Below are 15079 nucleotides of genomic sequence, written 5' to 3'. Positions count from 1 at the left end.
ATAAAAATAAATAAATAAAAATAGGAAAACTAAGAGTTTTTTGTAAGCTAGAAAAAGCACATTTTAGATATATTTGGTAATAATCTGACTTGTGATAATGCCTAACCTGCATGCTGATTTAATAATATGTTTAAGCCCACCAAGTTAAAAAGTGACAAAACCCTATTACTGGCTATACCATTTCCACCAATTAATACAATTTCTGTTTTCAAAGACAAGTAGTTATCACATATGCAATTTTTTTAACCCACTGACAATATTAAGGAAAAATATCTGGAATGTCATTGGGTTTCAAGGCAAAATACAAAAGACTAGCCAACCCGCGGCGTACCATACGCCGCATAATCAGGCCGGTTTTTTAATGATTTTTAAGCACAGGGAGAAAATTTACATTTGAAAAATCAGTAATGTAATAAATCAGCAAGAAAAGCAACATTGTAACAATGCACGGAACGAACCAACACACAATCGTCCGTGCGGCGCTCAGGTGCGGAGGGTGGAACAGGAGGAGAGGAGAAGGACGTCCACTCTGCGCCCTCCGTCATGCTAGTCTGCCGATTTCTCGTCCAGTATGCACTGCCTGCTAATGTGCCCACCTCCAACTCATCACTCGAGTCGTTGTCATCTTTGCACAGTCCAGATGCACCTGTGACTCACGTAGACTTTTCATTGCTCTGTGCAGTTTTGGCTGTCTTTCTATATATAATCAACCAAGACACCCGACCACGGTAGTAGCGAGGTGGGAGGGGGGTGTGTACAAAGTGCAGGAGCATCTAAGAAGACGCATGTTTGTCGAGGATGCGAATTGCTGTATGTAGCGTGTAAAACAGTTTGCTATGGTGCATGCGGTCGTGCGTCGTAACCGAAAACTCGGTTTTTAAAGACTGCTTACTTCATTGTGTATACGACTGTAGGTGAATAAAAAGATTTAACTCTGGAGAGGGCAACATACAATACAGCGTTTTTACATGCTGCATACAGCGATTCACATCCGCAACAAATATGAATCTTCTTAGATGGTGCTGTCGCATCCACCCACGCTCTCGAAGCACACACACTGCCTGGTCATGTGTCCGCTCGCAAGAGCAACTAACAGAGACCCGCCCACCAACTGTAAGACTATGAGATACCCCTCGCAAACTGCTCTACACTCCACATACAGCGATTCACATCTGCGACAAACAAATTGTTTTACACACTGCATACAGCGATTCACAGCCGCGACATGATTTTTCTTAGATGGTCCTGTCGCGTCCACCCTCGCAGTATACACACTGCCTGGACATGTGCCCAGTTGCAAGAGAAACTGACAGAGACGCGGCCACCGAGTCTAAGACCATGGGAAACCCCTCGGAAACTGTTTTACATGCTGCATACAACGATTCACATCCGCGACAAACAAACTGTTTTACACACCGCATACAGCGATTTACATCCGTGACAAACATGCCACTTCTTACATAGTCCTGCCGCGTCGTGTGGTGCCTCAGTGTGAACCGGTCAGGCACAGAGAAGGTCAGCTGTGGGGAAAGCGTCTCGACTGTTGCAGGGCCTGCACTGGTGAAGCAGGTGAGACGGTAATGAAACTGAGGCACAGGGCTTATTGGTTTTTAAAGACTGCTTCCTTCATTGTGTTTTAACCTCAGTTTTAAAGGATTGTTTTAAGGATCCCATGGGATACCCTTCGCAAACTGTTTTACACGCTGCATATAGCGATTCACTTCCGCAAGAAACATGCCTCTATGAACAGTCAACGTGGCTCAGAGCTGCATGTGGACTCTACGACAGACGAACATAAATGACGCCATTTTTCCTGTGTCGTCGCGTCCGAGTTGGTAAGCATGGTTCTGCGAGTTGTCGTCGTATCCAATGGTCTTAGAGTTGGTGGGCGTGGCTCCTTCCTGCATGCGCCATGGACGTCTTACTTGTCGGCGGCTTAGTGAATCCACGCCCCTTCAGGCGTGCTTTGCATGGGTGTCTTGCCTTAGTGAATTATATATTGTGAGCTGGAGGGCTGATCGCACCCCAAGAAGATACGGACGCCCCTGGGAAAACCACAAAGCCCGAAACACAGACTACCCTCGCATTGCTCCTTAACCTTGCACTATAACGCGCGGTACTCTGCCGACTTAAAAAGCCGTGCGCAGCACCTGTCAGATTTGGTATTGATTTATTTTGCTTTCTCTCTCTCTCTCAGACTGCCTCTGCTCCTGACGCGTTTACATTCGAAGAAGAAGAAACTCATGAAACCTTTAATTGAAAGACAAAACAGCCATCTTTGTCAAGGAGCAAGTTTGAAGTGTCAAATGTTTGTTTGCAGTGCTTGAATAAAATTCCTTCTTTTTTTCCACGATCCCGAGTATCTCTGTGCAATTCTGTGACCCAAGTGTGACAAGTGGTACCAGGAGTGGTTGCACAGATGGATGCTGAAGATTATTTATACCAATTGGCTCAAAGTATTCCACTCCCAGCTGATTCGGAAGATACATCCCTACAATTCCTGATGTGGGAAATCAACGACATATTCGTGATCCGAATGTTCCAATTGTTAACCGTCAACCGTACATCCCTTTACCACCTCTACCTGAAAATGCGAAGAATATACTAACGAAAATGGGCCCTAACGATGACCCGGAGATGTTCCTGATAGCCTTTGAACAAGTCGCAACCATGCTGGGATGGGACAGACGACAGTGGGCCGTTATAATCACGCCCTTTTTATCTGGAGATGCTCTTTACTCTTTACGTAATGTGCCCAGAGACAAGCTTGGCGATTATGAGTTCCTGAAAGACCAAGTGGTTTTACGTAAAACTAAGACTTTTTTGGCAAAAGGGTTCGAATTAAACAGCTGGAAGCTGAATATGGATGGCCCGATCCGTGCGCAAATTCAAGATTTAATACATAAAGTGACCTGCTGGTTTGAGGGAAATAAGATGGAGCGAGTCGTAGAGAAAGTGGTAATGAATATACTGTTGAACGGTATACCAACAGTTATTCGAAATGAATTTCTACGTCATGATATTGAGTCGTTAACGATTATGTCAAGACGACTGGAAGGTTCACAAGCAACTTGGAGGAAAAGAGGTGGTGGTGGATTTGCCAATTCTTCGCAAACAGGGAACAGCGCTCTGGACATCCTCGTTACTTCGATCGGCGACAACAACATCGACAACCTGGTGGAAAGGAAAATCAAATGGGGTCAGGTAGGCCTCCGGGGAACCCGGTCGTAACAGAGATGCCAGTTTCTGGTGAAGCTGCACCAGCTGTACGAGGACGTCGCAGAGGATATTTTGGCAGCGGCGCCGACCGTCGATGTTTCCGGTGTAATCAACTCGGTCATTTGGCAAGAGAATGTCGTCTGTCTCCAGCTCAGTCGATGGAAGTTGGACTGCCGAGGGTTTGTTGCTCGAATATTACATGTTCGCTGGAAGGAAAGGATGGATTATTTGTCCCAGTTAAATTGGGGGGCAGAGAAATCTCAGCATTGTTAGATTCAGGGAGTGAACTTTGTATTGAGACGAGACTGTCTTGATGAAAGATCCCTTAGAGACTGTGAGACTGTAAAAATACGATGTGTACATGGTGATGTTAAAGTTTATCAAACATTACTTCTTCCTTTAACTTACAGGGTCGCCACTTTAAAGTCTGGACTGCAGTGTCAGATTCCTGCCCATGGCCATTACTCATAGGACGGAGAAATGCCCTTTTCCTAAACTGATTAATAAATGTCAGGGACCAGTAGTCAGTCCAATATGCAACTTGGGTTTGGGAGAAGAAGAAAACCAAGACGAAGAACTGGTAGCGGCCGGGAAAATTTAAATCCCAACTTAGAAATTGAACCCGATCTCTCCAGCGAGACGGAGGAGGTCACCCCCGACAATCTTCCAGAAAGGGCTGCTCCTTCTACATCTTCCCAGATTGCAAATGCCTCCGAACACAAACCGAGTGTTAACGAACAATCAGATTTTGTGCGTTTGCAGCATACTGATAGCTCATTAGAATATGCATTTAAACAGGCTCGCCTGCTAATGACTCTTATTACCAAGAGCGTAATTCGGGTGTGAAAACCCCACACTTTATAGAAAAGGATGGTTGCCTTTTCAGAGTGATCTCAGATCATTTGGAGGGGGAATTTATTGAACAACTGGTGGTACCTGAAGCACATAGAGAAACTGTTTTGCATCTGGCACATTCACACATCTTGGGGGCACCTCGGTGCCGCAAAACTAGAGACCGGTTATCAAAACGATTTTATTGGCTTAATATGGGAAAAGATGTTGAACGGTTTTGTACTTCATGTCCAGACTGCCAGATCGTCTCTGCTTATAAGCCTCCTCGGGCTCCCCTTTGTCCTATGCCCATATTGGAAGTTCCCTTTCAGCGTGTGGGATTAGATATTGTGGGACCATTACCTAAGACTAAGGATGGGTACCAATATTTGCTGGTGTTGGTTGATTATGCGACACGATATCCAGAAATGATTGCTGAAAAAGCCAACTGTAGCCAAAGCACTATGTGAAACTTTTACTCGTATTGGTATCCCTAGAGAAATCTTAACTGATCAAGGCACACCTTTCACTTCTGCGTGATGAAACAATTGTGTGACAGCTTTGCTATTAAGAAATTGAGTACTACTGTTTACCATCCTCAAGCGAATGGTTTAACCGGCGATTTAACAAAACATTGAAACAGATGATCAGGCGAGTTGCTCATAATGATCCCACAACATGGAACACTGTCCTACCTTTTGTTTTATGCGTGCGAGAATCACCACAGGCGTCCACTGGCTTGAGTCCCTTGAGTTGTTATTCGGCAGGCGCGAGGCATCCTGGATGTGTGCGTGAGGAATGGATAGGAAGCGAGAGAGCAGCTAAGGTCCAAGCTTTGCAGATCGACTAATTTCGTTGCAAGACAGAATTTCTATGCTTTCCTCTATTGCTGTGGAACACCAACAACGAGAACAGGAAACTCAGAAGCGTCTTTACGATAGGCGCAGTAAGCTCCGTGAGTTCAAACCTGGCGATCGTGTTTTGGTACTGGTTCCCTCGGATCCACACAAATTCTTAGCTAAATGGCAGGGCCCCGCCATTATTGAGGAGCGTGTGAGTCCGTAAATTACAAGGTTAGAATACCGGGCGGCGCAAACCATTCCAGATTTTACACATTAACCTCTTGAAGGAATGGCACGACCGACAAGAGGTTAACACTTCCTTGGCTGCTGTTTCTCAGACCGATGTTACCATTGGTAACGATCTTACTGACACGCAAAAGACAGAACTGTTATCTTTGATAGAACGGAACACTGATGTCTTTTCAGATTTACCAGGCAAGACTAACATTACAAAACATAAAATTACCACTGAACCTGATGTTGCGTACAGATGCGCCGTTCGGATACGGAAGCGCGAAATATTGTCTCGAAGAGGTAAAAAGATGCTGACACTGGGTGTAATTCGTGAAAGTAGAAGTGACTGGTGCAGCCCAGTCATATTAGTCCCAAAGCAAGACGGTTCGGTTCGGTTCTGTATCGATTTCAGACGATTGAATAAGGTCTCTAAATTATGCTTATCCCATGCCCGTGTCGATGAACTGTTGGAAAAACTGGGTCAGGCGAGCTATATCTCCACGCTAGATCTCACGAAGGCTATTGGCAGGTGCCTTTAGAGGCTAGCAGTTGTGAGAAAACGGCATTTGCGACTCCTGACGGACTCTATGAATTTACAAGACTCCCATTTGGTCTTCACGGGGCACCTCTAACTTTTCAAGCATGATGGATCAGATCCTGCGTCCTCACTCTGAATATGCTGGGGCATATCTTGACGATGTCGTGATTTTCAGCAATGATTGGAAAACACACTTAGAGCGGCTTCAAGCCGTTCTTGGAAGCTTGAAACAGGCTGGCCTTACTGCTAACCCAAAAAAATGTAAACTGGGCATGTCCGAAACTCATTACTTAGGTTATTCAATGGGCAAGGGTCTACTTAGGCCACAATTAAGGAAAATAGAAGAAATGCTTGCTTATCCGAGACCTGGGACACAGAAACAGTGCAGCGCCTTCTGGGGCTTGCTGGTTACTACAGAAGATTCATCCCAAATTTTGCACATAGAGCTGCTCCCCTTACAGAACTTACTAGAGGCAAGAAAAACCGACCTATCTTGTGGACAGAAAATTGCGAACGTTCCTTTCAGTGATTTAAAAAAAGCATTGTCTTCTTACCCGGTTCTCAGAAACCCAGATTTCACAAAAGATTTTATCTTGGAAACAGACGCAAGTGCGTTTGGTGTGGGCGCAGTGTTGTCTCAGATTTTTGATGGAGAGGAACATCCAATCACATATTTAAGTAGGAAATTATTACCTAGAGAGCGTAATTATTCTACAATTGAGAAAGAATGCTTGGCAATCAGGTGGGCTGTGGAGGCACTTCGATATTACTTGTGGGGACAAACTTCACTTTGGTAACTGATCATGCTCCACTCCAGTGGTTGTACCGACAGAAAGATACAAACTCTCGTCTAATGAGATGGTTTCTGGGTTTACAACCTTATAGTTTCACAGTTAAGCACCGACCAGGTTCTGAACACGTCAACGCAGACATATTATCACGACTACATGAACATGAACTTGGTACAGAGAGTCGATTGATTCACACGAATGTGAATAAAGCTGAGGGGGAGGGTGCGAGCTGGAGGGCTGATCGCACCCCAAGAAGATACGGACGCCCCAGGGGAAAACCACAAAGCCCGAAACACAGACTACCCTTGCACTATAACGCGCGATACAAGCCGTGCGCAGCACCTGTTAGATTTGGTATTGATTTCTTTTGCTTTCTCTCTCTCTCAGACTGCCTCTGCTCCTGACGCGTTTACATTCAAAGAAGAAGAAACTCATGAAACCTTTAATTGAAAGACGAAACAGCCATCTTTGTCAAGGAGCAAGTTTGAAGTGTCAAATGTTTGTTTGCAGTGCTTGAATAAAATTCCTTCTTTGTTTCAATGATCCCGAGTATCTCTGTGCAATTCTGTGACCCAAGTGTGACAATATATAGATTATCATGGCCATACACAGAAAGCAGATACTGTAACTGCACTGTAGCTCTGAGCTGAAAATTTTAAAAGGGAAAAGTATAACAGTCTATACAGTACTATTTTAAATGTTTATACTTTATCATAATAAAAAGAAAATGCATATTTTATTTATTGTTTTAATATATCTATGCAAAATTTGTATAGTTGTATGATCTGTATACATTTACTATTTTAAAGTGATTGTTTCTTTTTCACTTTTGCATTTTCCATTTTTACTTACAGTGTATTATAGTTTTGTTCACATCTCACTATATATGAAATTAAACTGTATCTTGTGGCATGTGTCTTGCTGTTACATGTGTTATAATTAAATAAAAAAACATTTTAGATAAAGAAAATTGTCATATATATATATATATATATATATATATATATATATATATATAATCTGATGCTGTAAACAGAAACAAATATTTATACTATTCAGAAATTGAACGTTTCAATCTACTTTGTCATTTTGAATAGAATACATTTTACCTGTCTTTTAAAGCTGCATGCCACCCTACAAGGTGTACGATTCTATTTTGACAAGGGTATCTGTGCACTAACTTGATGTACCTGGTCCTTTAAAAACTTTTAACAACAAATATCAATTAAGAATCAATCAATATTTTACATAACACACACCAAAACGAGGTTCTTCACATAAAGTTAAATCTCAAAATAAATAGTGAATGAGACTGCTTCAGCATTTTGCAAGGTTTCCAATAGACAGAAATATAAATCATCTTCATTTGGGGAGATTCCCTGACTGTCATCAATTGCTCCCTGTGAAGCACTTTGAGGCATATTCAGCAACAATTAAGGCTCTCCAGTTATTTAATGTCTTTTAAAATCAATGACTTTTTGCCTAGTGTTTAGCAGATATCTACACGTTTAGGTAATGGCCTGTAAATCTCCTTTTTTCTGGACATTTAGTCTACAGTTTTAAAACATCTGCTTAATTCACACCCAGCATAGGCTATTAAAAATAAAGTTTTCTGATGATAAACAGCTCTTTTCAACAGGCATCACAATCACCCCAAAATCCAAGTGCACGGAGTCCATATTAATGAAATTTTAAATCAAATTCATATCTATCTTGTGGAAAATTGCAGAAAGGCATCACTGCAGCTTTAATTTGTGTAACTTACATTCTGACTAATAAATTTCAACCCAGTCAAGATACACCTGCTGAATTATGCTATGTTAAAACTTAAATAAGATACATTGGTACTGCCTGGCAGTCACTTGCCACATTAGACCAATTATCTCAAAATAGGCACAATAGACACACAAAACCCTTGTATAAGTGACGTCATACTATGAGCTAGGAATGTAAATAGTCTGTTGTATACTTTAGTAATGAATATCTATTCTGACAAAAAAACTTAAAGTCACACCCCTTACAGTATTTACACATCGTTATTATTTTTTTAACATTATGATTGGAACAACTTCAGAATTTACTAATCTCACACTTAAATAGAATAAAATGATTCCACTCCATGCCCTATTGCATTTTTCGTGTAGCATTGATCAAAGTTTTTTGTATGTGCTAATTACGTATATTTCATTCCACTTTAGTTAATGGTTGTTTTCTATATTATGCATTAACAAATTAATTCTGTTATTTGCCCTGGGATGATTTTTGACATGTCCTGGGTATATGCTGCTGTATTGGGGATAAATAGTCCAAGGGTTTAAGCCATCCCTAAAATAAATTATTGGAAATGGCACTGCACAGCTGCATTTCATATATGAGCTAGACAACAGTGTTACATTTCTAACTTGAAATATTTCTGTAACAGATACCGACAAAGTAAACAAGGTAAATACATTAATTTGGCCTAAACAGAAACAAAAGCAAACTCTAAGTTATAGAAAAAAAAAGAAAAAAATAAACATAAGTAAGATGTATGTCAAACGCACATTAGACTAAGGAAAATTACATTTCAAACGCGGAAAGTAATGTGTACACTTTATTGAGCAATGAGTAAATTAGGGGTGTCTGTTTAAACTCACACCTCATTGGGGTGGTTACTAACTGCTAGTTTCATGAATGCTGCTGTTGCAATCATACTTCAATTGTGATTTGAGCACTCAGGCTAAACATTCTTGTAAAATGTTACTTTTTTAAAATTATTTAGATGATTAAGATGATGCCAAAATGTTATCCTCAGTGCTGTAAATTCTCAACATTATCCAAAATATAACACTGATGAGTCACAAGAAATTAAAGGATTATAGGGGAAAAAAATAAACAATTACAGGATATAACTAAACAGTAAAGCTGGGGGTAACTGATAACTGATAATTGATAATTAGTGGTACACAAGTGAGAAAGGGGGACTTAGTGCTACTGCTGCTAGAAAGGAGACATATCTAGCAGTGAGCCCACTTTAGGCTACCATTTGTGTTATTTCTCAGGACAATTTTGGTTTCCAGACCTCATTATTTACAGATGATTTTCCATTTTCTGAAACTACACCGAAGAAGCAAAGCCAGAAATACCAAAAGAGACAAACATCAGTCAAGTAAGTGTTGTGAACGCTGGCCCGGACACAGACAGACGGACATCATAATTTCACCACACACCGTTTATTTTACAACTACTATGGACAAAGTCTACCGTGCAGTCACACCCCAGTGACTCCAGCACCGATCCCCCAAAGTCCAGGCCACACTCTTCCAGTCTTGGTGCCTTTCTCCTGGCCTCCTCCTGTCCTCGCTCTAGCTCTGTCTTCCTTCCTCCCGACTCTCGCCACGACTGCTGGGAGGCGGCCCCTTTTATGGGAACCCGGATGGGCTCCAGCTGCTTCCCGGCACTCCTCCGCAGACACGCCCTTGTGTGACAGAAGTGCCGGCTGCGCACCCGGAAGCCGTCCGGGTGTCCCCTGTCGTCTTCCCCCCAGCACTTCCTGGTGTGGCAGAAGTGCTGGGCTCCAGGGCTGTTCAGGCAGCGGGGCGCCGCCTGGCGGTGGCCACGGGCCCCTACAGGGCTGGGCTTCCATGCCCTCTACCCGAGGCCACCAGCGTAACCAGGACGGACGCCCCCTCGCGGTCTGGGGGAGGTACAAGCCCTTCTCTGGTCCTCCTAGGTGTCCCAAATGGGCTCCTGCCCCGGCCGGGTGCCACAGTGTATTTATTGATCATTATCAGTGAAAGTGGCAGTTAAGTTATTGTTAGATTTTAAGATTTGTTTGACATTTTGTTTGGTGCAAGTCACTAGGCAAGTTGTGTTTTTTTAACTTAGAAATTACCCTTCACTTCATAGTTTTATAGGGTAAATAAATCTAATGGCAGAAAAAAAACAACAACTTACACTTTATAAATGCCATATTTATCCTTTAAACCTGTGTCAGAAATAATGCAGCATCACATCTTAAAACTTTTTATGAAATGAAAAACCAAAATATAAAATTGCAGCACTTACCACATATTCTTGTCAATCCCCTCTATACGTTTTGCATTCTTATGTTTGCAAGATGCCATCTGAAAAAAAAAGTTTTTTCTTCTAGTTTCTAATAAATATAAATAGCTGATTAAGATTACCCTGTAGAAACCATCTACAGTACCAGTAAAAAGATAGGGGTGGGAATTTTCATGTAACTGCAAAATTCTGTTGGTTTTCTTATATATATCTTAAGCTAACTTTGAAATCATATCTCTACACACAAAAATGTCAGTCTAATACACCTTGTAAGAAAAACAATTGACTCAATTCATCATACTTTGCATTTATTTTTTGAGCAAATATATTTCAAACATCTCAGTAGTATCACTGAGTATACTTGGTTATGGCACACAGTGTTGTTATGCAAACACTAATAAAATTAATTATCTGCGTTCTTGTTAATTCACAAACCACAAACATCAGCACTTCTGCACAAATCCCTTATATATTATTCAAAAAAGCAAACCAAAAAAAAAACAAGAAAAGTAATAGTTGTATTAGGCATTTTGGTGCTATATCACAATATAAATAATACTGCAGCTCTCTACTGCATTAATTTCCCTTTCAATTTTAATAACAGATGTTCAAAACTATTTTAAATTAATGTTGGGAAATTTGAATACTTTTAAAACTATGAATATTAGAAATATAACTTATGTAAAGCAATTACTATAGCTTATTTTTCAGAAAACATACTTACAGTTGATGAGGAAATGTGATAGAGCCTTTTTGCTAACCAAGACTTCAATGGACGACATGCAGGGAAACAGTACAGGAAAGTCTGAAGTGGAATTTTCATTCCTTCATTGAAGAATCATACAAAACAAAATACTGTAGTGTTGTCAACATATAATATGGATGATCATTAACATTTAGAGGGAAAACCACTAAATATGAAGGAATGCAAGCTAACTTATGGCAGTTAAATATGAGTTACACAGTATTAATCTTCAGATATGTGGCAATACTTTGACAAGTGAAAAGGATTAATTAGACAAGGAAGTAAAACACAAAAAGCAGGCCTGCTTAACACTAGAATTACCAGAGACTACGAAAAAACTCGTAGATCCACCCCACCTTAAATCGCTTCTCACCTCTCCTTTAGCGTATTTTGTCCTTTAAATGTGTTGATAATCAGCAAACAGCAAGCAAACTGCTATCACATCCCCCACCGGCGCACAGTTTTCTCAGTTCAAGTCTGTTTACCTGCGTGTCAGTTGCTTGGAGTTGTATAGAGTGAGAAGTCAAGCAAAATCACACCTTTTATAAATACTATATCGTTATTTGGAACACATGCATTTCATATGTGTTCTGTGTCTACAACGATCTATTTAAACACATCGTTAAAAAAGAAACTTTTTCATGTTTTAGTAACAATTGACAAAATGTAGACATGAAGTTTATAATGTGTGAAGCCTGAAGTCCAAATATCAAAGAAACACTTTCACAAAAAGTACAAATATAACAGAACAAGTGCGCTTCTATTCAAAAATATAACTGCAGAAAAAAAAAAACACGCGTTAGGGTGCGACATTGACACACTTTTGATTGGTAATCTAAACTTCACAGGTTCGATCCCAGACAAGTCCGTTTTGAGAAGTGAGCTGCACGTATTCTTACTATTTTAGAATAAAAACATACACTTGATTCCAGTCTGTAACAGCCGGTGTAATTTAGGATACTTGTAAAAGTTAGCTTTGTTTTTTTTTGTTTATTCAGTTTTATTCTCTCAGCCACGTTCACAATAAACAAACCCCGAATTTGACACAGCTGTTTTCACATAGACGTGCTATAGCAGAGATAAATTAAAATCATGACTGGCTCTTACCTACAAAGGACGGTGTATGTAAGGATGGTGCATGTGCCCAAAACATTAATATTTATATGTTACTGTACTTACATAAAAGCCAGATCGATTTGAGTTTACTGAATAAACAAAATAAACAAAGCTAAACTTTACAAGTATCACAAATTACACCGGCTGTTACAGACTGGAATCAAATGTATGTTTTTATTCTAAAATAGTAAGAATACGTGCACCTCACTTCTCAAAATGGACTCGTCTGGGATCGAACCCGTGAAGTTTAGATTACCAGTCAACAGCGGATACCGTTGTGCCACCAAAGTGCTCGTAGCAAAAGCATGTTAATGTCGCATCCTAAGACGTTTTTTTTCTCCAGTTATATTTTTGAATAAAAGAGCACTTGTTCTGTTATATTTATACCTTTTATGAAAGTGTTTCTATGATATTTGGAATTCAGGCTTCACACATTATACACTTCATGTCTATATTTTGTCAATTATTACTAAAACATGAAAAACGTTTCTGTTTTAACAATGTGTTTACATAGATCATTGTAGACATGGAACACACATGGAATGCATGTGTTCAAAATAACAACATTGTAGCAGTGCTACTAAGTAAGAACTTCATCTCCCAGCAGTCCTTGCAGGGGCTGCTGGAGTCAAAAGTGGTCAAAGGAGGTTAAAAGGAGGGCAGGGGACAAATAGAGAAAAAAAAGTTTGTTTTGGTGCATTGTGTGTTACGTTTATCTGTCATGCTGCCTGCTGTTATTTGAACCTTAACTAATCATTGTGTCCTGGACTGTATTTGTTTGTTGGGGTCTGGATCATCTGTCTACCTGTGCACTGAGGGCTGAGTTTTCTTTCACCCTTTCAACATACAGATCGCTGGACTTAACTTCATCACCTCTCATTTTTTCCGGTTTGGTTTACATGGACTTTGCTGTGTGGTGTTAGTGTGTATTTGTTAAATGTAATATCGCCGAAGGGGTCGGGGTGGTGTTATTGTTTTCATTTAGTTCATTTAATTTCATTATATTCTTAATTGTTTTATGTTCCCAGTGCGATTCATTTGGTCTCTGTTGTGAGTGTGTGTGGGTCGATCCAAGGCTGGGGACGTTCCTGGGGTCTCCTCTATTAAAATAAATAAATTGCTGTCATTTTTTTTTTTTTTTAATTTTATTCATTTTATAGCAATCATTCCATACAAATCAATCAATTTTTACAAAAAGTAGGATTGAAAACAAGTCAAACCCCACCCCTGAGAGAGAGAGCATGGCCAACGGAGTAAAACTTAAGGCCTGTAAACATACCTAAATTGATGAGTTTGATAAGCCAATAGAGATGAATGGAGAAGAAAAAGAAATACAGAAATAATTGCTTCCTCTGTGCTTTAAGAGCTTATTCTAAAATATTACTGATTAGATCCTGCCATGTTTTGAAAAAAATCTGTACAGATCCTCTGAGTATTTGATTTTTTCCAATTTCAAATAGTATAAAACATCGGTTTCCAACGGACTTAAAAGAGGAGAGTTGGGATTCTTCCAGTTTAGCAAAATAAGTCTGCGTGCCAAAAGTGTAGTGAATGCAATCACAGTTTGTTTGTCGTTCTACACTTTAAATCCATCTAGAAGAACCCAAAACACAGCTGTTAATGGGTTAGGAGGGATTGTGAGACGAAGGCTGTCTGAAAGGTAATTAAAAATTTTGGTCCAGAATGATGTTAATTTGGTGCAGGCCCAAAACATGTGACCCAGTGAGGCTGGGACTTGATTGCAGCGTTTAGAGGTTGGATCTTGCCCTGGAAACATTTTGGAGAGTCATTTTTGATGGTGTGAATCTATAGTATTTATAAAAGGTGTCATTTTGCTTAACTTCTCACTCTATACAACTCTAAGCAACTGACACCCAGGTAAAAAGATTTCAGCTGAGAAAACTGTGCGGGGTGGGGGTATGTGATAGCAGGCGGCTTGCTGTTTGCTGCTTATCAACAGATTTAACATTTATATGTTACTTACATCTTGCCTGAAGAAAGGGCCTGAGTTGCCTTGGAAGCTTGCATATTGTAATCTTTTTATTTAGCCAATAAAAGGGGTAATTTTGCTTGACTTTTCACTATGTTACTTACATAAAAGCCAGATCGAATGTTATTTACTACACGGCGGTTTTCAAATAAAGACGCACTATAACAGAAATGAACTCATATTGGAGAAAGAGAACAGAAGCCCTCCCCGCAAGAAACGTCCACTCACGTATAAGAACAACGCAGCTGCACCAGGCGTAAAGGCGAAAGATGGCACCGTTTGAATACAGGACGAAGTCCAGTGTCATCCTGCCAATCACCTGTTCTTTAAAGAAACAGCATGGCTTACAGAGCTCTCCAACGTATCGTGCAAACTAATGTTTGTGATTATGTTTTGTGATGGTCTTTACATAAGAAGCATTTATATGTTACTTATATAAAAGCCAGATCGAATGTTACTTATCTTAATTTATTTACTTATCTTCCTACAGCATAAATTCACAAGTATACTGCAGAGCTTCCTGTGTTTGATCATCAAGGGCATGCTCACAAATTACACGTGTAATGCCACGAAAAATACCTGCTGACACTTTAGTATGTGAGCAATGGTATGAGAATGCAGTTGACTTTTTTTGGGCACATACACCACGCTAGTGTTTAGATTTGGACGGTGTAGTGTTGGCGAGCTCTGTAAGCCGTGCTATTTCTTTGAAGGACAGGTGATTGGCAT

The 15079-nt window shown here is 40.2% G+C and overlaps 1 protein-coding gene across 5 annotated transcripts in view; it reads right to left on the bottom strand.

The window, feature by feature from the left end:
* LOC120514466 (kynurenine--oxoglutarate transaminase 3-like) overlaps positions 1 to 15079 on the bottom strand; it is a 69515-nt gene that overhangs the window by 44385 nt on the left and 10051 nt on the right. For 4 of the 5 annotated variants that reach the window (XM_039734860.1, XM_039734856.1, XM_039734861.1 and 1 more), the window contains 2 exons: positions 11224 to 11324; positions 10503 to 10561 (listed from right to left, as the gene is read on the bottom strand). In XM_039734860.1, coding sequence (XP_039590794.1) covers positions 10503 to 10561; positions 11224 to 11322 — 158 coding nt within the window. In that variant the 5' untranslated portion in view covers positions 11323 to 11324. Of the gene's footprint in view, positions 1 to 10502; positions 10562 to 11223; positions 11355 to 15079 lie in introns of all 5 variants that reach the window. The other variant, XM_039734858.1, reaches the window with a different exon arrangement.

This window comes from Polypterus senegalus, chromosome 14 (genome assembly GCF_016835505.1).
Source record: "Polypterus senegalus isolate Bchr_013 chromosome 14, ASM1683550v1, whole genome shotgun sequence".
Classification (NCBI taxonomy): Eukaryota; Metazoa; Chordata; class Cladistia; order Polypteriformes; family Polypteridae; genus Polypterus; species Polypterus senegalus.
The sequence above is the reverse complement of the archived record's forward strand: the minus strand, read 5'-3'. Positions and strand labels throughout refer to the sequence as shown.